Source organism: Chlamydotis macqueenii, chromosome 28 (genome assembly GCF_036417535.1).
Source record: "Chlamydotis macqueenii isolate bChlMac1 chromosome 28, bChlMac1.mat, whole genome shotgun sequence".
Taxonomy (NCBI): Eukaryota; Metazoa; Chordata; class Aves; order Otidiformes; family Otididae; genus Chlamydotis; species Chlamydotis macqueenii.
In genome coordinates this window covers 615,042-638,076 of record NC_141583.1, presented here as the reverse complement: position 1 = coordinate 638,076, position 23,035 = coordinate 615,042, and the positions used below count along the sequence as shown (strand labels likewise).

The window sequence follows — 23,035 nt, the reverse complement described above, 5'->3', positions numbered from 1 at the left end:
GGCCACCGCCAGCCCCCCAGGGGCGGCCTGCGCCCCCCGGCTGCCCCAAAGCACCCCTGGCAGCAGCCCCCACCTTCTTTCCGCAGGCAGCAAAGCCTCTGGTCACCCCCCGCCCCGCTTCATCCACAAAACAAGCGTCATGGCGATGTGTTTTAAAAAATACGTCTTTAATGGCTGCGCTGGGAGAGCGGAGGGAGCAGGGGGCTGTCCGGGATCCGGGGGCGGGGTGCAGGGAGGGGGCGGCGGCGGCCCCCCTCAGTCTGTGGACTCCAGCACGGACTCGCTGAGCGCCAGGTCCCAGTAGTGCTCCGCGCCGTGCTTCTTGAAGTGCTCCCGGGCCATGTTCTCCGTGGGACACTGCTTGAACTTCATCTCGCCGAAGCTGCGGTCCTTCGCCGTGCCCTGGGGAGGGGAGAGGGGCGGCTGCAGGAGCCCTGCGCGGGGGGCGGCGGGGGGACGCGCTCGCAGCGCTGCCGCGGCTCCAGAAACGCGGCAGGAAGAGGCAGAGCAGCGGCTTTGCGTCCCGTTCGAACGTCGTTTCTGCCTCAGCTGCTGTCAGACAGCTCGCAGCCCTCCAGCCTGAGCCCCCCCCGTGTTGAACTACGCCCACAACTCACCTCCCAGACCAGAGAGCATTTGTTTGTTTTCTTAACGGATTCCTCATCGGACTCATCATCATCTGAAACAAACAAACAAACAAACATAAAACCCCAAAAAACCCAACAAATGCAGGTAATTTTAGTCCCGAAGGCAGAGGAAGAGCTGCTTCCCTACCCCTCCCCAGTTTTACACGTACCCTCTCCCTTGGTGTTCGAGGTTTGCTCGTCCCATTTTATTCGATGAAGCATAAGACGTTTGAATTTCTTCTGTGCTTTTGGGCCTGGGGAAGAATTGAGACTCAGTGTTCACAAAAAGTCCTGCAACTTTCCGTTTTCAGGAGGTTCTACAAAGCAGCAGAAGCCAAACTATCCCCACAAACGCTTCCCAGTAAAAGGTGATGGGGCTGATCCAGCGCTAACACCCCGGGGTGGCCAAGCCTCTCCTGCATCCCTTGGCACAGCGCTCGGCTCCCTGGCACCTCGGGATCTCCTGCTGCCAAACGGGCTCTTCAGCATCTCACAAAATTCCTCAGAACCGTGCAAACCGTGAGAAAGGGCGCCAGACCGAGCCCCGAGGCTCTCCTCGCTCTGAGCATCCGCTCGGAGAGCATCAAGGATTCGAGTCAAGCGCTTTTCCCTTCAACATCAAAGGCGCCGGGGTTCCTAACCGGATTAGTGCGCCCTGCAGTCAGTGCTAACCCCATGAGAGCCGTAATTAAGGGAGTTTCAAACGGCCTCCTTACTTCCTCGTCCTTCCGTAACCCTCCATCGAGCATTTTCACGGTAATTTTTGCTAGAGGCGAGCTTTCGAAGGCGACACTGCGACCAAACGCCTGCCTCGGAAATGCTCACCTCCTTCTACCACCACCACGTTGACGTCTTTGTGTAACACCACCACGCCCGATAAATACAGCTGGCCAGCGTTCGCCTCGATCTTGAACTTTTTTGCTGGATTGCTCAAGTTTCTGACCCTAAGGATTAAAAAAAAAAAAAAAACAACCAAACCAAACCACAAAATGAAATGTCTGTGAACGATCGTCAGCCACAAGAGCTCCCTGCTCTGCCTCGGCTGGGCCCAGCGTCTCCTCCAGCTCCTCGGGGGCGCTTCCCGCACCGCGAAACGACGCGCGTTTGTTTTGGATTGCCCAGAGAGGCTGCGTCCGCCCCTTCCCACTCTCACTTCATTTCTATTTTCAAAGTTTCCAGATTTCTGGACACCTCTGTTAGCTCTGACAGCTGGGAATCGGCCCGGCTCGTCAGAAACTCCAACCCCGGCTGACACGCCGCAAACCCGACGTGTTTTTAGCGAGCGGAGGACAGCGTTAAGGGACGCGTCTCTCGGGACAGCGGAATCGCTACAGGCTGGGATTCTTTAACGCGCGATGGCAACCTGACGAGCGGTGCAGCCCTGCTACCGAAGGCGGCTCCTCTCCACCAGCGCGTTTGTCAGGTGTACTTAGAAAGAGACGCACGGCGAGCCGCCCGCCACGAGCGCCCAGCCCCCACCCACCTGTACACCGCTATGTGAACTCCCTGCGAAACGTCTTCCTTCAGCTTTTTAACCTTCTTCGCTTTTCGCTGCTCCGCGGTGAGCTTTCTCGCAGCGTTTGCTTCTTCGTGAGCTCTGGACGCAAAGAGACACAGCGATAAGCAAAACGCAGCTTACGGCGTCGCCGTTACGGCACGGAAACGGCTCCTTCTCTCCCGAACCACAGAATCCACGCATCCCAGCGCGGCTGCAGCTCCTGCCCCGGTATTTCTGCCTATACCTGCCTCAATTCAAAGCAACTGGGCTTTTTTAACCCACTCACCAGTCCCATTTGTCCCCTTGCCGTCCCTGAAAACATTAATTAGGGTGATGGCGATCATCATCGTGGTGAGAAACTCATTTAAGGCGGGCACGCGGCCGCTCGCCGGTGGCAAATGCTGATCACCAAGACCCAGCTCCCCCCGGGCTCCCGGGAGGGGCACTCGGGGCCGCTAAAACAGCAGCTTCGCTGCGTCTGTTCTCGGATTTAATTCTCTACGAACAGCCCAGCACCAGCACTGAACCCATCTGAAAACGACCCCTCCCCAAAAACGGTACAAGGCGCCACCTACTTCTGCCTCTTCGCCATCTGCGCTCTGACGTGAGCTTCGACTTTCGTCGGGTCCTGAACGGCTTCCGTCCCCAGCACTCGCATCAAGTTTGAAATCCTTACTGCAAGGGAAACGGGAGAGAGGAGCTGCGAGGGGCTCCCGCCAGCCCCCGCTCCGCCGCGACGGTAAGGCACGGAAACACCAGGCACGCTCGCGGGCGCGCAAACCCTCCGCACGCGCAGGGACCGGACCACACCCACACCCCGATCCCTGCGATCCCGCAGAAGTTGCGCTGCCTGCGGCATTCCCAGCCGCGTCCACGCTCGGCCCGGGCCACCGCTTTGGCGGCCGAGGGCCCGCGTTAGCCCAGCGCTGCGCTCGCCGTAGCCGTCGCTTACCTTTGGGCTCCGGCGGCGGCATCAGGCCCAGCCTGACTTTCTCTTGCAGCTCCTTCTGGGCTTCTCTCCGAGTCTGTCGCCGTAGTTTCTTCTGCTCTTTCTTGGTTAAATAAACCCCCAGGGTCACTGGTGTGTCGCTGTCCACTGGGAAGAGACCCGAGCCAAGACAAACGTCAGTTTGCTTTTGAAGAAGAGAAAATCCTGCCTGCAACCGCTGCGCCCGTACCACGCTCCGTTACACCCACGCTTCGACAGCCCCGACCTCTGCAGCGCTGCAGGCTGTTTGGCCCAAGCACAGAACGAGGAAAACGCATCCAGCCTGGGTTTTTTTTATTTTCCTGAGAAGTAAAACGCTCTGCAGTTATTTTATGCCCGCACCTCCACCCCGGCGAGCACAGAGCAGGCCATCGACAGGTGAGCTCGCTACCGGTAACGGCTACAAGCTTCATATCGAGCGTCCCAAAACAGGGCAAAGTCTGCCATTTTCAGCTATGACTTCTGGTATTCAGCTGTTCCTCTAATTTCTGCAGAGCTTTCGGACTTATCGTCACGATTTCTCCTCACAGGGAGGAGAGACGCCAGGCTGGAGCTACGCGCGGGGGCTCGCCCGCCGGTTCACCCCACCAAGCTGCCCGCGCTGTTTCGTCTGCAGTTAAACAGCGAAGGCGGCCAAAGCCGGCGCGGTACCTGGCGGGCTGAGCTGCGCCGGGTGCTCCACGAGGTTCGTGATCCCGAAGTACTCGTCTCTCTTTGAAGACGTTCCGCCTTTTCTAGAAAGGAGAGAGTCGGGCGATGTTGCAAACCTCCCAGCCCGAACACCCAGGCGCTCAGCAAACCCCGCCGCCCCCGGGGGGCTCCCCGCGATTCCTCCCGCGGCCGGACGCTCCAAACTTACAAGTCAAGGCCGTTAGGGATGATGTAGGAGTCCCACCACTCGATCTCCGGGATCTCCCCCTCCTTCAGCTCCTTCTTCGGAGTGATGAGAGCCAACTTGGTGGACGTGTGTATCCCCGTCTTCCGGGCAGCCTGCGAGATCTCCGCCTGCAGTTTTTCTAGCTGAGCCTGAGAACGAGGAGAGGAACACGGCGCACACACAGGTCATTCCCAAAGAGCGCAACACGTAGGCACCTGCTGATTTTTTTTTTTTTTTTTAAAAAACAATCTGAAGCAGACCACAGAGGAAACCACGCAGCACATGGCGGCGCAGCCCTTTTTGCGAAGCTCACAAACGTGCCAAAAATGGGGTCACCGAGCCTGCTAGGAGCACGGAACGATCCCACAGGCACGCCTCCCTAGGCATCACATCCCTGGACTTTCCTAACTAAGCTCTTCTCTCCCGTTTTCCCCAAGAACCTGGGCATTTCCTCAAGATTCCTTTAAACCTCCACCACTTGGGTCATTGCTTCTATGGAAACAACGCTTGGCCAGAAAACTTTCAATCTTTTGTCAAAAAAATAGATTTTGTCTTTCGTCAAGTGAAGACGGCTGCAAGAACAATTCCTACAAACACGTTCTCACTCGGGTGCCTGCCTTTCCAGCAAGAACGGTGCCGACAGGAAAGTTTCAGGGGACTTTACGGGAACGTTTCTCAAAGCCAACACAGCTCCCTTCGCATCCCGGGAGAGGAGAGCCAGCTCCCATCCCGAACCGAACCCTCACGTCCGTGCTGTCAGTTAGCATGGCAAGACCTCCAATACCTTCGTTCGCAACCTCTGGGCAATTTTCTCAAATTTGCCTTTTTCATGGAACTTAAAGGTGCGTTTCTGACGCTGGGCTGGGGTTATGGAGACCCGGGGGTCAAAGTAAGTGTTCGACTCCATATCTTCCGAGGGCTTTTCTTTAAGCTGCTGTTTGAACTGCTCTCTCTTCACCGCTCTGATGTTTGCTTTTAGGGTTGGCATGCGGTGAGTCAACTCAATCTCTTTACCAGTCGCATCAACAGTTCGGCCTTGCTCATCCAAGATCAGTGGCGTAGGCTTTGTCTGATCCTTCAGCTCCACTTTCCTGGCGGAAAGACAAAACACCGCGTTGAAACGCGAGTACGGCGTTAATTCGAAGGAAACGTGAGCCTCATTTCCTCGGAGAGCACCAAACCAGCCCCAGACTTGTGAAAGGCCTCCCGGTAACGCCCAATCTCGTCTGCGCCGCCAGAAAGGACCAAGTCTCACGCACAGAAGTTGGGGGAGTCTTACCCGCGGAAGGACCAACCTCCATTTCACCTCTTTAACATAAAAAGTGTTCCTTCAGCAGCCGTTAAGGCCGCTGCCAGGGAACCAACAGCGCTGGAGAAACCTTTGCTCAGAGCCTCCAGGGGCATTCCGCCGCCACGCTCGTCAGGACTACCCCGCAAACGGCCGGTACTCACGGCGGCGCGATCCCCATCGCGTGCAGGTTGGCCAGCCCCACCATGTTGGCGTTGCCGATGAGCCCTGGCTTCAAGGCCAGCTGAGCCTGGATCCGGGCCTGCAGCTCCGCAGCTTTCCTGGCCTTCTCAATGGCGTCGTTCATGAAGGTCGCCGCCTGCGAGGGCTGGATCGTGTTGCCGATGGGGAGGCGCTCCGATTGGGATGAAGAAGAAATTTTTGGCTGTTGACAGAGAGGGAAGTTTGCGAGGTGTCTGTCCCAGCACACCTCTGTCCATACGTCACAGCTAAAATGGGGCCAGCGGGATTTGCCTCTGGCTTCCAGCGGGTACCTGTGGTGTCGGAGGACTGATGAAACTCAGCTGCTTTTTCCTCTCTTCGATCTGCCGGGTGGCTGCCTCCATCATCTGCTTGATCTGCGGAAAGACAATTGGACAGGGAGCTTTTTCAGCTCGTTTCGGCTGCACGCGAGCCAGCTTAGCGAGAACAGAACCGCACCAAGCCGCTCTGACCAACAACCCCCAGCCGCAGAGCGGGAATCTCGCGGCGCGGGCACTCGCTACTAGGAACGTTTACTGCAGCTTGCGCGAGGAGAACACCCAGCCTCTCCTCGCTCACAGGCTTCACGTTATCGTTAGCCTAACGCGCGAGCGGCCCCGAAGAGAACGCAGGCAACGACCGCGGCGAACAAGGAACAATCAAAAGCACTTGCCATTTGCTTGCTGAGCTTGCGACACAAATTAAGATGAACTCTAAAGCACGGTGGGATTGCAGATCTCGAGCGCGGGTTCAGCGCAGCCCGGTCAGACTGACCTGTAGCTTGGTGAGCATCCCCGGGCTCTCCGACGGCGGGCCTGGGATGACCTCGGGCTCATCCTCGACCTCCTCGAACCGCGGTATGCGCCGCTTCTTGACGCCGGAAGATTCCTTGGATACCTCAGAGTCATCACCAAACACATCCTAACGTAAAAGGAGAGGAGGAGAAAAGTGGTTAAACCAAAGAATTCCGACGGCTGCTGTTTCAAGACGAGAAGCCAGCAGACGGATCGGATTCGGCACGGTGCGGTCAGCGCCACGCTGCGGGTCAGCTTCCGGGGCGGCACTCGCGGGCCGATCTCCTGCTCATCCCGCGCGGAGCCCACGCCCCGGTCCCCCGCCGGAGAAGCACCAGTGACGATCCACGCAAGAGCGTGAAGGACGGGAGACACCAGAGGGATGTGCCTCTGCAAGAGCCGCCACAGTTCTCCTCCGCGGTCGAAGGCTTTTGGGCGCTGAGGAGATTGCAAGGTCTCGCTCAGCCACCCGGAGAAAGGGAAAAAGCCTGCCCAGAAGCTGACCTGGGCCAAAATGGTTTCCACTCTTCCACCAACTTCAGAGAGTTTGGTGAAGGAAGCTGTGCTGTGCTACCACAGAACCACAGAAGGGTTTGGGTTGGAAGGGACCTCAGAGCCCATCCAGTTCCCCCCCTGCCCGGGGCAGGGACATCTCCAACCGGAGCAGGGCGCTCCCAGCCCCGTCCAGCCCTGGGACGCTGCCAGGGACGGGGCACCCACAGCTCCTCCGGGCGCCCTGGGCCAGGGCTTCACCCTGTCCCGGCACGGGGTCAGGACACCCGCGGCATTCCCTCACGCTCCGACCCAGTCGACTCCGGCTCGGATCCAAAGACGCCGCGCCTAAACCGAGCCGCCCCGGAGAAGCGCAGGCAGAGCAACGACCACGCCGAAGGACTCGCAGGCAGCGCCAGCGCCAAAAAAAACCAAAAAGGCGCAGCGCGCTTTACGCGGAGCTCTGCGCTCGGGGAGCCGGGGAAGCGCGCTGTCCAAGCACGCCCCAGCTCGTGAGCCTGCGGCCGTGGATTTCACCCAGTCAGCGCCTGGTTTCCGTGCGGTACACTGGATTTGTCCCTGCGGCTGCGTCACTGCGTGCGTGCGCGCCAAGGTGTTATTGGAAAAGAAGATATACACACCGGTTGTAAGCGTTAGCCGCAATCCCTTCTTCACTACAACGGTTCATATCCTACAAGGACACTTCCTCATCCAGACACAGGTACTTCTTGGAAAACCTGCGAGTTCAAGAGAAAGGACTTGCCCATAGTACAAAGCGTGCAAACCGTCACGTTTCCGTTCCTGAAGCTTCCCAAGCAGCGACCTACCCCGCGAGAGCTAAGCAGGGGGCGCGCAGGCCAGGCGGCCGTGACCATTCCGGATCAATCCGCTGCTCGCTGCCACGAGGTTCAGCTGAGCAAGTACAACTGCAACTCCAGAACCCGCCCCGGGGCGCGGGGACGCGCCGGTCCGCAGGCACCACCGCGATCTGCCGGCCTCACTGGAGCTCCTCGTGTTACCGCAGGTCAGCAGCGACCCGGATCTCGACGGAGGACCTCCAAGAAATAACTCCGGAGAGAGGCGGCGACGATTTGGCTGGCTCCCCACGCCAGGAGCCAGGAGAAGGACGGCTCTGCTCCGCTGCTTCCCAGCCCTGCCTTCAGCTCAGCTGGGAACGCCATCCGCGGCCACGTGAGACGCTCCGGCGGGCGCTTCGCTGGAGGAGAATCACCTGCTCCGCTCCGCACCCAGCCCCGTCCCTGCTCCGCTCTGCCAGCGCAGGATCCCCTCGGCGCCAGGATGCCGCTCCCTGCCCCCCCCGGCCCTGCAGCGCGCTGGGCACGGCCGCGAGGAAGGCGAGAGGCTGCCGGCCCGAAGGCGAGCACCACCCGAATTCCGCTCGTGACGAAAGGCGGCACCCGCACGCGCTCGCTGCGCCGCAAGCGTCCCCTCGCCAGGCTGCAGCCCGCAATCCTGCCACCGCAAAGCGCCCAGCAGTGGCGCGACTGACGACGTCTCGAGCTCCGCGCCACCTCCCCAGGAGATGAAAAGCAGGAGGAGCAGCAGCCAGGAGCCACCGGCCCAGCCGAAACCTCGCCGTCTAAGGGCCGCGCGGCAGCTCGGCACGGCGCGGGGCTGCGCCGGCCCAAGACCCAAATCAAAGCGGAACCGCACCACGGAAACACGCGGGAGACGCAGGAGATCGAGATCCTGCTAAGCTACCGCCGCTCTGGGGGGCTGAGGCGCACAAAGGCAGATCCCTCCAGGTGTGAGGGGCCGCGCCGCCACTCCTCGGGCTGTACCAGTGCTGGGGACGGAGGCCGATTGAACGCACCGCGCGTTATCCGCGGAACGTGTCCGCGCCGTGTCTGAACGCACCGCGCGTTATCCGCGGAACGTGTCCGCGCCGTGTCTGAACGCACCGCGCGTTATCTGCGGAACGTGTCCGCGCCGTGTCTGAACGCACCGCGCGTTATCCGCGGAACGTGTCCGCGCCGTGTCTGAACGCACCGCGCGTTATCCGCAGAACGTGTCCGCGCCGTGTCTGAACGCACCGCGCGTTATCCGCGGAACGTGTCCGCGCCGTGTCTGAACGCACCGCGCGTTATCCGCGGAACGTATCCGGGCCGTGTCTGAACGCACCGCGCGTTATCCGCGGAACGTGTCCGCGCCGTGTCTGAACGCACCGCGCGTTATCCGCGGAACGTGTCCGCGCCGTGTCTGAACGCACCGCGCGTTATCCGCGGAACGTGTCCGCGCCGTGTCTGAACGCACCGCGCGTTACCCGCGGAACGTGTCCGCGCCGTGTCTGAACGCACCGCGCGTTACCCGCGGAACGTGTCCGCGCCGTGTCTGAACGCACCGCGCGTTATCCGCGGAACGTGTCCGCGCCGTGTCTGAACGCACCGCGCGTTAACCGCAGAACGTGTCCGCGCCGTGTCTGAACGCACCGCACGTTACCCGCGGAACGTGTCCGCGCCGTGTCTGAACGCACCGCGCGTTATCCGCGGAACGTGTCCGCGCCGTGTCTGAACGCACCGCGCGTTACCCGCGGAACGTGTCCGCGCCGTGTCTGAACGCACCGCGCGTTATCCGCGGAACGTGTCCGCGCCGTGTCTGAACGCACCGCGCGTTATCCGCGGAACGTGTCCGCGCCGTGTCTGAACGCACCGCGCGTTAACCGCAGAACGTGTCCGCGCCGTGTCTGAACGCACCGCGCGTTACCCGCGGAACGTGTCCGCGCCGTGTCTGAACGCACCGCGCGTTAAACGCGGAACGTGTCCGCGCCGTGTCTGAACGCACCGCGCGTTATCCGCGGAACGTGTCCGCACCGTGTCTGAACGCACTGCGCGTTATCCACGGAATGTGTCCGCGCCGTGTCTGAACGCACCGCGCGTTATCCGCGGAACGTGTCCGGGCTGTGTCCGAACACACTGCTCGTTATCCGCGGAACGTATCCGCCCTGGAGAGTGGTTCAAGCCTCAGCCAGACGGCGGGAGAAAAGCAAGTTTCTAACAGCAAGCAGGGAGCGGGGGCAGCTGCCTCCCCCACACCTGCAGAGATGCAAATCCCGAGCGGGGCCGCGCTGGCTCGCGCCGAGTCAAGCCGTCGCAGAGACGCAGACTGCCGTACGCTGGAACCGCGGAAGCGAAAGGAAACTTACTCCGTGAGCGGGGAGCGGCGCGGACAGCAGCCCCTCTCGCACGCGGTGCGCCAGGGACGGAAAAACGCAATTCCGGAAGACGGCGAGTGACGTCTTCAGGAGAAGAAAGGAGGGGAGAACAGGTTTGGACGCGAGAGACTTCCACATCCCAGACAAGCGTCAGGCGGGAGAAACACCAGAGCTGCTGGAATTAACCTTCTGCCGCCATGGGGGCTGTCAAAAAAATGCCCCTCTGTTGATTCCAGCAGGAAAAAGAGAACGGAAACCCACCGGAGCAGCCACCACAGAGCCCCGCTCGCTCGCTGACGAGGAGCCGGCCGGCAGAGCGAAGCGCGGCGCGTCTGGGCAAGGAAGAGCAACGGGAAGCTGCTGGGAGCAGCTACCCCAGGCTCCCAGGGAAAAGACGGCGCTGCCAAGGCAACGGCGAAGAGCACGAGCGAAAAGGGAGAGACGCAGCCCTGGGAAGTTACTCTGCCGCACAAGCCAGGCGGAGATCGCTAAAAATCCTTCCTCTTCGGCCGTCCCCACGGAGAGCGGGGCGCTGCCTCACCCAAGAGCCGAAAGGCAAAGGCTCACGCGCTCCGTCGCGGGGAAGGGTCTTTTCTCTTCAACTTGGAGCACTACGAGACGTACCTCTCTGGAAGAGGAGAGCGCGGCAGAGCACCGGCGCTGCCTCCGCAGCCACCAAACCACAGCAAAAAAAAAATCAATAATCAATAATCACCTTTAGCTCTCGCTTCCGGTTCCGGTCACTGTTGGATTTGGAGTGCCTGGAGCTCCGGCCTTCCTCCACCGCCTCAAAGAGCTTATCCACGAACCGCAGCGTGGAGTCGTCCAGAAAGGGCTTGAGGTGGTCTGCAAAAGAGGGGGAGCTGCGTAAACTCAGGGTTCACCGCTCGGGACGGGCGGGAGAGCCGGGAACTCCCAGAGTTCGGCAACGCCGTGAATCAAACCCCGCTAACGCAGCGGGGCCGCAGCCTGGGCCGCGGAGGCCTCTGGGGGCGGCAGGAGCCCTGCACTGCGAAGGACTGAGGCAGTCCAGGCCTCAACTAGAGGAAAGTTGGGGCTCTAATCGTCAAAAAACCAAACCAAGGCCACGAGTTGAATTATCATTTTCAATTCCTTCAGGAAAAGAGCCCTAAACACCTTTCTACTCCCGCGGGTTTTTACAAGCTGCTCCAAGGCTCGGCCCACGTCTCCCGCGCCCGCGCGGATTTCCGCGTGCCTGCCTGTCGCACCGGGGCCGGGTCAGGATCACCCCCACGTGCGCTCCGGAGCCTGCGGCTCTGGGGGTTCGCGTCTGTTTCACGAACCCAGCTCAACGCAAAGCGGACCGCGCGCCAGGAGGGACGGCGTCCCCCCTCCCGGCCGCGCCGGCAAGGAAACCGCGACCTGCCGCGCGGCCCTGGCCCTCGGGAGCGGAGGGAGCCACTCGGGGCTGCCTGGGGCCCCGCGTGCGCGCGCTTTCCCTGCCGCAGCGTCCGAGCGCCTCTGCGGACGGCTGCGGGGCGAGGGCTGGGGCCCGCCTGCGCGTACCGGCTGCTTTCTTTTTGTCCATGCCCTTCCCGACGCAGTTCAGCGCCGCCGTGACCACGGTGGGCTCCGAGAACCCCAGCACTCGCTTCACCGTCTTCTCGATCCATGGTTTGAGCTCATCCAGCTCTCTCTTGGAGAGCGACATCTTCGCCGGGAGCCGGACTGAACTGTTCTGCTCGTGCCTGTAAAGGAGAACGACAGGAAAACCACAGAGCGGTAAAATCAGGTCATCGTCGCTCCCGTGCTGCGCTTTCGTCCTTTGTGAGGAGGACCTCAAGCGGTGGAAGCTCCGGGAAGTGACTTTTGCTCCCTCGTTTTCAAACCGCGAGTTAAAATCAGACGCGCAGAGGCAGGGCCTCAGCGGACACGGCGCAGCACCAGGCCCCGCGAAGGGAACCGCGCTCGGATCACTCCGCAGGAATTCCGCCCTGAACCCGCGACGTCCCGCCGGCTTTCCCGCACGGACGGCGGCAGGACGCACGGCACCGGTCCTTCCGGGTCAGGATCCCCCACGCGGGACGGGAGCGCTCGGTTTCAGGGCACCCCTCCGCGCCTCGGCTCCTCCCAGAACTCCTCTCGGTTCTTTCCGCGGCTGCTCGGCCAGGCCCTCGCGCGGCCCAGGAGCCAGGAGCCTGCACTCCGCGGTTTCGGAACAGCGACCGCCTCGCACGCCGCCGAGCTAAAACCCTCGGGCAGCACCTGCCCGCCCTCCGTTCACCCCGAGCTTCACCGACGACTTCGGTCGCGCTCCGCTTCGCCGCCACTTAAAAACCCAGCACGCGCCCCGCCGCCCCCGCGCTCGCTGCTTAAACCAGCGGCCGAGCGAACGCGGAGTTACCGATTTCTCACGGGAAAAACTCCTCACCGTTAATCGCCTGAGGCTCTCACGCTGCAAACGCGACACGCGTTTAATTACGCGCCCGGGCCCTAATCTGATTTGGAAACCACGTCTCCCTTATCCGGAACCAGGAGAAAATCTTCTTAGGGGAACGTGCTCGGCCTCGGCGCTTCTCCCCCCGCTGCGGAGCCGTGACGCTAACGCGGGTCGATTGCAACAGAACCCCGACCAAACGCCGGCCTCGTTGCCGAAACCCCGAGTGACGAGCCTGGGAGCTGCGCCCGCTCCGCGGCCAAAAGCCGGAAAATCTCCGCGGCTTCCTACTTCTCCCAGCCAGTTTCTCATGGATGCGTCAGTCGTTGGAGGACTTCACCCGCAAGGTCTGACTGTGCAGCACGTAACACCCCGAGGGTCCAGATCGGTGGAAATAATTAATTACTGCGCGACGCACCCGCAGCTGCACGCACGTACGTTACTGAACGCAGAACTCAGGCGATTAGCGCTTCTTTTAAACTCTATATTAATCTTAAACTCTATATTAATTTCGCCTGTGACCTAACGAGGCCCGACACAGGAGCGCGGCAGGTCTAACGGCGTTTTGCTCGGAACGTCGGCAGAGCGCACGCGCCGTTCGGCGCCCGCAGGGAACGTCGCCAGCGGCCCCGGACGGCGGGGCCTCCCGGGCACACGAGGGGCGGCAGCAAGGAACCGCGGCGGGGGAAACCGAGCGCGCGAGGCTTTCAGCGCGTACGCGGGCACTAACCGTCGTCACGGCGTTCCTGCCTGGAAGGGCGGGAGGCTGACGCCGATGCTCCTGCGTCGCTGGCGGCCGGACAAACCGCTCCCTTCGGGGATTAAATGTAAAAAAAAAAAAAAAAACCAAAAAAAAACCCAAAAATGAAGAGTTCAGCCGCCGGCCTGAGCCCCAATTCCCGCTGCGGCCCCGAGGAGACGGCGCCAAGGCCGCGGCTGCGCACGCCCGGGGCGCTGGGAAACATCCCCGGCGGTCGTCGTCCCCCCCCCGCCCCGCTCGGCCCCCGGTTTCCCAGCGCGACCGGAGGCGGCAGCTCCGCGCCCACCCCCCCCCGCTCTCCCGGATCCCCAGCCCGGCTCCACCGCTCCCCCCGTCCCCTCCGCTCCCCCCGGCCGCGCCCCCTCCCGCGCCCCCCCGCGGGACCGGCCGCCCCCGTTCCCCTCACCGCGGGGCGGGGCGCGGCCCCGTAGGCCCCGGCCCGGTGCGCGGCGGCGGCCCCGACGGTGACGGCACGTCGGGGCGGAAACGGAAATGGCCGCGCGGCGCATGCGCACTCGCTCCCGCGCGGGGGTTGTCGGGAAGGAGAGGGGCGTGGCCTGGAAAGGGGTGGGGCACGGCCGACGCGCGTCCCGCCCCCCCCCCCCCCTCCCGCCTTTTCCCCGCGTGACGTCAGCGCGGGAACCGCCGCCACGTGCCCGCCCCCGCGTAATTACTTCCAAGGAAATTAACGAGGCGATGGGGGGGAGGGGCGTTTATTTCGGGGGGGGGGGGGGAAGGGAGGAAGGGGGGCTCGCCCCGCCCCTAGCAGCCCGGCCAGGGGTCCTGCCGCACGGCCCGCGCCAGGAAGCCGATCTTGCGGCCCATCTCGGCGCCGTACACCCGCCGGCACGCCTCGTAGGCCCGCCGCTGCCGCCGCCGGCACGGCTTCTCGTAGTACCGCCGCCGCCGCACCGCCTCCGCCAGCCCGTCCTGCGTCAGGATCCTGCGGGCCGGGAGGGACACGGTGAGAGGCGCCGCGACCCCCCCCCAAACCGCCCCCCCACCCCTCCCGGCGGGTGGGATCCCCGCGGATCCGGCTCAACCGGGCACCGCTCCCGCGTTAACGGGGCGGCGGCGGGATCTCCCCCTGCCCCCCCCCCCCCAAACCGCCCCCCCACCCCTCCCGGCGGGTGGGATCCCCGCGGATCCGGCTCAACCGGGCACCGCTCCCGCGTTCGCGGGGCGGCGGCGGGATCTCCCCCTGCCCCCCCCCGCCCCAAACCGCCCCCCCACCCCTCCCGGCGGGTGGGATCCCCGCGGATCCGGCTCAACCGGGCACCGCTCCCGCGTTAACGGGGCGGCGGCGGGATCTCCCCCCCGACCCCCTGCGCGGTGACGCAGGGCGAGAAGCCCCCGGCGCGGGGGGGGAGGGGGGAGAGGAGGCCGCCCCCACCCATGACTGAGCACGAGCCGGTTTAATTAGCGCGACCGCGGTGTCCGCTGCAGCCTGACGGGCCCCCCCCCCGCCGCCCCGGGACCCCCCCGTGCCCCCCTCACCTGCTGAGCGCGCCGTAGGCCGCCTCCACGTTGCCGCCCTGCACCATGACGGTGCGGGCCAGGAACCGCAGGTGATTCGCCATGGCGGCCGCTGCGGGACGGGGGGGGGCGTGGGAGCGGGGCTACCCCTCACCCCCCCCCCGCAGACCGGATCCCCCCCCCCCCGGCCCGCAGAGCCGCCCCCTCCCCGGTACCGGTGCCGCAGACGCCGCGATCGCCCCTCCGCCTCCCCCCCCCCCCACCGGAGGAGCCGCGGCAGCGCCACTCACTGCGCCCGGGTGACCCGGAACCGGACGTGACCCGCGCCGGGGGCGGGGCTTAGGGCGCCGGGGCGGGGCCAGGCTGGGGGGCGGGGCTTAGGGCGCCTGGACGGGGCTTAGGGGTGGGGCCAGGGTGTGGGGCGGGGCCAGGGTGTGGGGCGGGGCTTAGCGCATCCGGGGCAGGGGGCGGGGCTTAGGGGCGGGGCCAGGCTGTGGGGCGGGGCTTAGCGCATCCGGGGCAGGGGGCGGGGCTTAGGGGCGGGGCCAGGCTGTGGGGCGGGGCTTAGCGCATCCGGGGCAGGGGGCGGGGCTTAGGGGCGGGGCCAGGCTGTGGGGCGGGGCTTAGGGCGCCGGGCTGGGGATGTGGGGCAGCGGGGGCAGGGCGTAGGGTGCGGGGCACAGGGTCAGAGGTCACGGCCCGGGGCAGGGATGGGATGGGATGGGATGGGGGGGGGGGGGGGGCGTTGGGGAGCGCCCGGCTTGGCCCTGCCCCACAGCCGGGGAGAGGGGGGGGCACGGGGGGGGTCCCGCGGCGGGGGAGGGGCCGGACGGCGGGGGCTCCGACCCCCCCCAGGGCACAGAGGACACCGGCACCGGGCGGCCCCGGCCGCTCCCGCGGCGTTTATTGCTTCCGGCAGGGCCGGGCGTGGGGCAGCCCCACTTCGGGGGGCTGGGGGGACACACACCCCCCCCCCTCAGCCCCCACTCCCAAAACGCCACGCAGGGGGAAGGCATAGGCCCGGCGGGGGGGGCCAGCCCCCCGCCCGTCCCCCCGCAGTGCACCGAGGTGCGACCCCCCCCCCCACCAGGGAGGGTGCTCCGCTCTGGCAAAGGCACACGCGTCCCCCCCCCCCGCGTTCCCCCCCCCTCCCAGAGGTTTGGGGCTCCTGGGGGGCGTTGGGGCCCCCCCACGCGAGGGCCCCGCCAGCAGGTCTCACTGTCCACAATTAAAAAAAAAAAAATCAAAAAAGGCAAAAATGGAGAAAACCAGGAGAGACCCCCGCCTCCCCCAGCCGGGGGTCATGCGTCTGGCGCCAGGGGGGTCCCGGTCTGGGCGGGGCGGTGGCACCCCCGTCGCGATGTCCCCGGCGTCCCAGTGCTGTCCTCGGGCAGGCGCCGGCAGCGGGGCGCCCCGGGGGGGCCGGCGGGAGGGCGGCGGCGCTGGGGGGCGCCGGCGGCGGGGGCCGGATGATCCTGGGCGGGTTTGGGGGTGACGTGGGGGAACCAGACCCTCAGCATCCCCTCCACCTGCAGCAGCGTCCCCAGGTACCGGGCGCTGCGGGGACAGAGAGCGCCCGTCACCCCGCTGCGGGGGGGGGGGCACCCACGGGGGTGTCCCTTCACCCCCGCCCCCCCCGCCGCGGGGACTCTCGGGGGACACTCACCCCATTTCGGGTTTCTGCAGGACCCCGATGATGCGCTGGATGCGGTCCATGGCCACGCTCTGCTGGAAGCTGCTCAGCCCTGGGGACCCCGAAAAATGCGGTGAATCCTCGTGGGGAGGGGGGAAGGGGGGGGGTTTGGGGGAAGGGGGGGCACCCACCTCTCTCGTATCGCCCCCGCTTCAGCCCCTCCAGCAGCTCCGCCAGCGGCCGGATGAAGCCCCGCAGCTCCTGGCACTGGGAGGAAGAGGAGGAGGAGGAGGAGGATGGTGGCCGGGCTGCATCCAGACCGGGGAGGGGGCCTCACCCCCCCACTTATCCCCCCTTCACCCCCCCCCACCTATTTCAGGTGGGGAAACTGAGGCAGAGTTGCATTTTGGGGGCCCATGAGCTGCCCCCCCACCCTCCCAGATGTGCAGCTGCGTTTTTCCTGCCAAAAACTCACTTTTTGGGCAAAGAGGCGATCGCCGTCGCTGGGCGGGGCGTCCCCCCCATCCCCTTTCCGGGGCCGTTTTCCCCCTTGGGGTGACGCGGGCAATTCGGGGTCCGGCCCCCCCGGGCGCTTGCGGCTCCGCTCGGGTTTGGGGGGGCCGCCCGCCTCGGCCTCGCTGTCGGAGGGGCCCCCCGGGCTGGAGCCGCAGGAGCAGGGGCGGGCGGGGGGCTCCATGGCGGGGGGGGCCCCCCCGGAGGAGACTCTGCCCGGGTTCAGGTCCCGCGGTGCCGCCCGGCCGAGTCTGCCTGGGGGCGGGAGGGGAAAAAAGGGGGAAAAAGGGGGGAAATTGGGAAAAAATGGGAAATAGAGAAACTGGCGGGGGGGGGGGCGGTGTCCAGACCCCCTCTGCTGGCACCTCCCAGTCCTGGGGTGCGGGGTCGGCACAGGGTGGGGGGTGCAGGGCCCCACCCGGCACTGGGACCCACACCAGGATGGGACCCCCACCTCCAGTCCTGGGACACCCCCCCCCCAGCACTGGGACCCCCCACCCCGGACAGAGATGCCCCCCCAGCACCAGGACCCCCCCACCCCAGACAGAGACCCCCCCAGCACCGGGACCCCCGTAACTCGGACCAGGACCCCCCCCCCAACCCGCCTCAGGGACCCAGACCCCCTCACCCAGCCCCCACCATCAGGACCAGGACCCCCCAACCGGCCCCGCGCCCCCCGTACCCAGAATCGCCCCCCTCCCATCTGGTCTGGTGCCTGCCCGCCCCGCCCCCCACACCGGGACCCCTCGGTACCGCCCCCCCCCCACACCGGGACCTGCCGGTACCGCCCCCCCCCCCCACACCGGGGACCCCTCGGTACCGCCCCCCCCCACACCGGGACCTGCCGGTACCGCCCCCCCCCCCCCCCACACCGGGACCCCTCGGTACCGCCACCCCCCAACACCGGGACCCCTCGGTACCGCCCCCCTCCAGCACCGGGACCCCTCGGTACCGCCCCCCCCAGCACCGGGACCCTCCGGTGCCGCCCCCCCCCACACCGGGACCCTCCGGTACCGCCCCCCCCACACCGGGACCCCTCGGTACCGCCCCCCCCCACACCGGGACCCTCCGGTGCCGCCCCTCCCCACACCGGGACCCTCCGGTACCGCCCCCCCCCAGCACCGGGACCCTCCGGTGCCGCCCCCCCCCACACCGGGACCCCTCGGTACCGCCCCCCCCAGCACCGGGACCCTCCGGTGCCGCCCCCCCCCACACCGGGACCCCTCGGTACCGCCCCCCCCCCCCACCGGGACCCCTCGGTACCGCCCCCCCCAGCACCGGGACCCTCCGGTGCCGCCCCCCCCCCCCCCGGGACCCCTCGGTACCGCCCCCCCCCCAGCACAGGGACCCTCCGGTGCCGCCCCCCCCCACACCGGGACCCCTCGGTACCGCCCCCCCCCCCACCGGGACCCCTCGGTACCGCCCCCCCCCAGCACAGGGACCCTCCGGTGCCGCCCCCCCCCACACCGGGACCCTCCGGTGCCGGTCCCCCCCACACCGGGACCCCTCGGTACCGCCCCCCCACACCGGGACCCCTCGGTGCCGCCCCCCCCCACACCGGGACCCTCCGGTGCCGGTCCCCCCCCCGGTCGCACCTGCTGGCGGCCGCGGCGGTGCCGGTGTCGCTGTCCCGGTACCGGTGTCTCCGTCCCCGTCCCGGCGCCGGTTCCGCCCCGGCTGCTGCGGCCCCACGCGGACACGTGCGCGGCCGCACGTGCCTCCCGCTGGGCGCCGCCCTCCCCGCGCACCCATTGGCCGCCGCACCCCGGCAGGGGGCGGGGCCCCCGCGCGCCGTCCCGCCCCCTTCTCCCCCGTTGGTCCGCTCCCGTCGCCGGCGCTGCCCAATGCGGAGGCCGCCCCGCGCTGATTGGCCGGGAGGGTGGGGCCGCGGCCACGCCCCTCCGTGTGGCGGCGCGGGCAGCGCCCCCTGGCGGGCGGCGGGGGAGGGCCCGGGGGTGGCAGCCGGTCACGGGGCTCTGCGCTGGGGGGCGGGGACGGCCCCTGGCCACGCCCCTGCCGGGATCCACCAATGGAGGGCGGCCTCGGCCGCGCGTCACGGCCCTCGCGGCCAATAGGGAGGGAGGGGGGCGGCGGCCTGGCCTCGGCGCCGTTACATAATGGCGGCCGGCGGGCGCGTGGGGCCCCACGTGGGGGCGGGGCGCGCGGGGGCGGGGCACGCGCCCAGGTGACGCCACCGGGGCGGGGCGTCCGCGTGCCCGCGGCCCCGCCCGGTGGGAGGGGAAGGGGGCGTGGCCGTGGGGGAATGGGCGTGGTCGGGAAAGGGGGCGGGGCTGGGGAGCGTGCGCAGGGTCCCCCCCCTAAGGGCACCCAGCCCCCCAAATTTCCACCCTACAGCACCCCCAAAGCCCCCAGCCCCCCAAATCCCCCACACCACAGCCCCCAGCCCCCCAAATCTCCACCCCACAGCCCCCCCAAAGCCCCCGACCCCCAAATCCCACAGCCCCCAGCCCCCCAAATCTCCACCCCACAGCCCCCCCAAAGCCCCCGACCCCCAAATCCCACAGCCCCCAGCCCCCCAAATCTCCACCCCACAGCACCCCACAGCCCCAGCCCCCCAAATCTCCACCCCACAGCCTCCCAAAGCCCCCAGCCCCCAAATCTCCACCCCACAGCCCCCAGCCCCCAAATCTCCACCCCACAGCCCCCACCCCACAGCCCCGAAGCCTCCAGCCCCCCAACCCCCCCCGTCCCCCCGCCCCGGGGATGGCCCCTCCACCCCCCGCCCCCCGGGGGGCCCGTCCCGGGTGGGTATTTAAGGCCGGGCCGGCAGCAGCCGCCCCCCCGCCCCCCGCCATGCTCCGTGCCCTCCTGCTGCTGGGGGGCCTGGCCCCCGCCCTGCCCGCCGGTGAGTGCCCCCCGCCCCAATTCCTGCCCCCCCCAGCGGGGGTCCCCGGGGAGGGGCCCACCTGAGCCCCCGGCCCCCAACGCCGCTGCTCCCCCCACAGGTCCCCACTGGGCGTACGAGGGTGAGTGGGGCCCCGTCCCACCCCGGGACCCCCCCCGCTCGCCCCCACAGCCCCGAAAACACCGCCCCACGCACCCGGGAGGGGGGCAGCACCCGGGCCCCCCCAGAAGGGAGGGGGTTGGATGGGTGCAGCCCCTCTGTGACCCCCCACACACACCTGGGTCCCCCAAAATGGGGGGAGATGGGTGGGTGCAGCCCCCATGCCCACCCTGGACCCCCGGGTCCCCCAAAATGAGGGGAGATGGGTGGGTGCAGCCCCCCATGCCCACCCTGGACCCCTGGGTCCCCCAAAATGGGGGGAGATGGGTGGGTGCAGCCCCCCCACACACTCGGGTCCCCCCAAAATGGGGGGAGATGGGTGGGTGCAGCCCCCCATGCCCACCCTGGACCCCCGGGTCCCCCAAAATGGGGGGAGATGGGTGGGTGCAGCCTCTCCACGTCCCACGCGGGTCCCCCCAGACGGTGGGAGATGGGTGGGTGCAGCTCCTCCGTGTCCCCCCCAGACCCCCGAAGGGAGGGAGGGAGCTGGGTGCAGCCCCCCCGGCCCCCCGCGTGCCCCTCGCTCCAGTGCTCCCATTGTGCTCCTTTACGTAAGGCCGTGGCCCCGCGCCCGCTGCCAAATCCAATTAGGATCTGGCCTCGGCCAAATCCCGGCTGAGCCCCGGCCCGCGGGGACCCCTCGGGTGCCCCCCACCCCCCTCGGGGGCCCGGCTTTGTCCCTGCTCCCCCGGCCGGAAAAAAAATCCCCAGCAGCTTAAGGAGCGCGCTGGGGACGGCGCCGGCGGCCCGGTTTTTGGGGAAACGGGGGCATTTGGGGTCGGGGCGTAAAGCGGCGTCCCCGCGGCGCTGGGGGGGGTCCCCGCAGGCCCCCACGGGCAGCAGCACTGGCCCGAGGGGCACCCCGAGTGCGGGGGCCGGGCGCAGTCGCCCATCGACATCCGGACGCAGCGGGCGCAGCCGGACCCCTCGCTGCCGCCCCTGCGCCCCGTGGGCTACGGCCGCCCCGCCGCCGCGGCCTTCGCGCTCGCCAACAACGGCCACACCGGTGAGCGGCCGCCGGGTTTGGGGGGCGTCCCCGCGCGGCGCGGGCGCCCGCTAAGACCCCCGCCGCGTCCCCCACCCCGCCGCCCCGCAGCGGTGCTGGTGCTGCCGCCCTCCCTGCGGCTGCAGGGGCTGCCCCGCAGCTTCGCCGCCGCGCAGCTGCACTTCCACTGGGGCCGGCCCGGGCGCGCCGGCGGCGCTGAGCACCTGCTCGACGGCCGCCGCGCCCCCGCCGAGGTACGGGGTCCCGGGGTGGGGCGGGGGGCGAGGGGGGCTCCGGCCTGGGAAAGGGCATGGCGGCGGGAACGGGAGAAGCGGGGGAAACGGGTCTGGGAAACGGGTCCGGGTGCAGGAATCGGGTGCGGGAATCGGGTCTGGGCACGGGAAACAACACGGAAATGGATCTGGGTGCAGGAAACAGGTCCGGGTGCGGGAATTGGGTGCAGGAAATGGGTCCAGGTGTGGGAAACAACGTGGGAAATGGGTCTGGGCGCAGGAATTGGGTGCGGGAATCGGGTCCGGGTGCGGGAATTGGAGAAGGTGGGGGAAAGGGGCCTGGGAAAGGGGTCCGGGCGTGGGAATCGGGTGCGGGAAATGGGTGCAGGGAACAGGAAACGGTCTGGGTGCAAGAAACGACGCGGGAAAGGGGTCCGAGGGCGGGAACGGGGCGCAGGAAGGGGCGCAGGGGTGGAGACGGGAGCAAGAAAGGGTCCGGCTGCGGGAGCCAGCACGGGCCGGGGTGACGGGGCCGAGGAGGGGGCGCAGGGCCGGGGGTCCGAGCCGGGCGCGGGAAAGGGGGCTGCGCGGGGGGGCGGGCTGGGGGGGGCCCCGCTCTGCCCCCGCGCGGAGCCGCTCTGCCCGCAGATGCACGTGGTGCACTACGACGCGGAGCGCTACGCCAACGCCAGCCAGGCGCAGCACCACGCCGGCGGGCTGGCCGTGCTGGCCGTGCTGCTGGAGGTACGCAGCCCCCAAAACGCCCCCGCACCCACCCCCCACGGCGCTGACCCCTCCCTTGCTCCCCCCAGGTGGGCGCTGACCCGCACCCCGCCTACGACCACATCCTGCGCCACCTCGGGAGCATTCGCTACGCAGGTGAGCGGCCGGCGCGCGAGCGAGAAGGGGTAGCGAGGGGAGACAGCGGGGAAGGCGTGCGGCGGCGCGGCTGGGGGACCCCAAATCCCTCCGGGCGCCCCCCAACCGCCTTCCCCCCCCCCCAGGGCAGACGACGGCCATCCCCTCCTTCAGCGTGCGGGACCTCTTGCCCCCGCGCCTGGACCTGTACTACCGCTACAACGGGTCGCTCACCCACGCCGCCCTGCTCCCAGGGTGTGCTCTGGACGCTCTTCCAGCAGCCCGTCCTCATCGGCACGGCACAGGTAGGGCCCGCCCGGGGGGGGGCCGCACCCCCCCCCCCGCTGCTTTTGGGAGCAGCCCCCCCCCATTCTGCACCCCCTTTCAGCTGGAGCAGCTGCAGGGAGCCCTTTACAGCACGGCGGCGGGCGAGCCCCAGCCCCAGCGCCTGGTGGCCAATTTTCGGGTCCCGCAGGAGCTCAACCAGCGCCGGGTGCTGGCGTCCTTCCCCCGGGGTGAGCTCCGGCCCGGGGAGGGGGGGAGGGCCCCCCCGCGCCCCTAAAACGGCTCCCGGAGCCGCGGGCGGGCGCGAGGCTGCGGCGCTGAGCCCCGGCTCCGCTCTTGCAGGGCGCGAGGGGTATTCGACAGGTACCGCCCGGGGGGTGCTGGGACGGGGGGGGTCACCCCCCGGCCCCCCCTGAGCGCTCTGCGGCGTCACCCAGGTGAAATCGTCGCCATCGTCCTCGGCGCCGTCTGCGGCTGCCTCGGCCTCTCCCTCGCCATCCACTTCACGGCCAAGAGGATGCGGTGAGAGGCCCCCGATCCCCACGGGGGGGGGGGGCCCGGAGCCCCCCGGGGGAGCGTGGCTCTCACCTCAGCCCCCCCCCCCCCAAAAGCAGAGCCGGGAGGGCGCAGGAGCAGGACGTCGTGTTCAAAGCCTCCTCGCGCCGCACGCCCTCCGACGACGGCCCCCGCCCTTGAACCCCACCCCGGGCCGGGCTGCGAGGGGACCCCCGCTGCCCCCCCGCGGGGCCGGCTGCGGCTCAGCCCCCACGGCAGCGGCGGCTCCTGCCCCAGCCCCACTGGAAATAAAGCCCCTTCCCCCCCCACGCTGCCGGCGGCTCTTTACCGGGAGGGAACAGGGCTGCGTACCGCGGGGGCTGGACCCCGTCTGCCCCCAGAAAGCGGGACGCCCGAGTGCTCCCCCCAAAACTGGGG

The 23,035-nt window shown here is 67.7% G+C and overlaps 5 protein-coding genes across 8 annotated transcripts in view; 2 read left to right on the top strand and 3 right to left on the bottom strand.

Moving 5' to 3' along the window:
* INTS3 (integrator complex subunit 3) overlaps positions 1-23,035 on the top strand; it is a 187,142-nt gene that overhangs the window by 143,441 nt on the left and 20,666 nt on the right. The gene's annotated exons all lie outside the window — the stretch shown is intronic.
* PRPF3 (pre-mRNA processing factor 3) lies at positions 149-13,580 on the bottom strand. Its single transcript, XM_086768401.1, has 17 exons — positions 13,501-13,580; positions 13,065-13,146; positions 11,464-11,645; positions 10,652-10,782; positions 6,253-6,399; positions 5,772-5,855; positions 5,442-5,662; positions 4,774-5,080; positions 3,972-4,138; positions 3,764-3,846; positions 3,077-3,220; positions 2,700-2,799; positions 2,110-2,223; positions 1,452-1,570; positions 797-880; positions 618-679; positions 149-402 (listed from the first exon to the last, which is right to left on the bottom strand). Exons 3-17 carry the CDS (start codon positions 11,606-11,608, stop codon positions 256-258), a joined length of 2,055 nt encoding a protein of 684 aa, XP_086624527.1. The 5' UTR covers positions 11,609-11,645; positions 13,065-13,146; positions 13,501-13,580; the 3' UTR covers positions 149-255.
* Positions 13,792-23,035, bottom strand: part of MRPS21 (mitochondrial ribosomal protein S21) — a 100,808-nt gene continuing 91,564 nt past the window's right edge. The window contains exons 1-3 of one of the 3 annotated variants that reach the window (XM_086768612.1): positions 14,861-14,918; positions 14,592-14,682; positions 13,792-14,037 (exon numbers count right to left, since the gene is read on the bottom strand). In XM_086768612.1, coding sequence (XP_086624738.1) covers positions 13,857-14,037; positions 14,592-14,674 — 264 coding nt within the window. In that variant the 5' untranslated portion in view covers positions 14,675-14,682; positions 14,861-14,918 and the 3' untranslated portion in view covers positions 13,792-13,856. Of the gene's footprint in view, positions 14,038-14,591; positions 14,750-14,860; positions 14,919-23,035 lie in introns of those variants that run through there. The other 2 variants (XM_086768613.1, XM_086768611.1) reach the window with 2 other exon arrangements.
* Positions 15,734-18,492, bottom strand: CIART (circadian associated repressor of transcription). The gene is made up of 5 exons (XM_086768610.1): positions 18,312-18,492; positions 16,679-16,971; positions 16,395-16,470; positions 16,237-16,315; positions 15,734-16,127 (listed from the first exon to the last, which is right to left on the bottom strand). Exons 1-5 carry the CDS (start codon positions 18,466-18,468, stop codon positions 15,872-15,874), a joined length of 861 nt encoding a protein of 286 aa, XP_086624736.1. The 5' UTR covers positions 18,469-18,492; the 3' UTR covers positions 15,734-15,871.
* CA14 (carbonic anhydrase 14) lies at positions 19,502-22,915 on the top strand. Its single transcript, XM_086768446.1, is given in 12 exon segments — positions 19,502-19,582; positions 19,683-19,703; positions 20,568-20,747; positions 20,838-20,980; positions 21,608-21,703; positions 21,772-21,838; positions 21,964-22,052; positions 22,054-22,122; positions 22,206-22,332; positions 22,445-22,465; positions 22,540-22,624; positions 22,717-22,915. Coding segments are annotated over 12 exon segments (1,032 nt in total). The 5' UTR covers positions 19,502-19,530; the 3' UTR covers positions 22,799-22,915.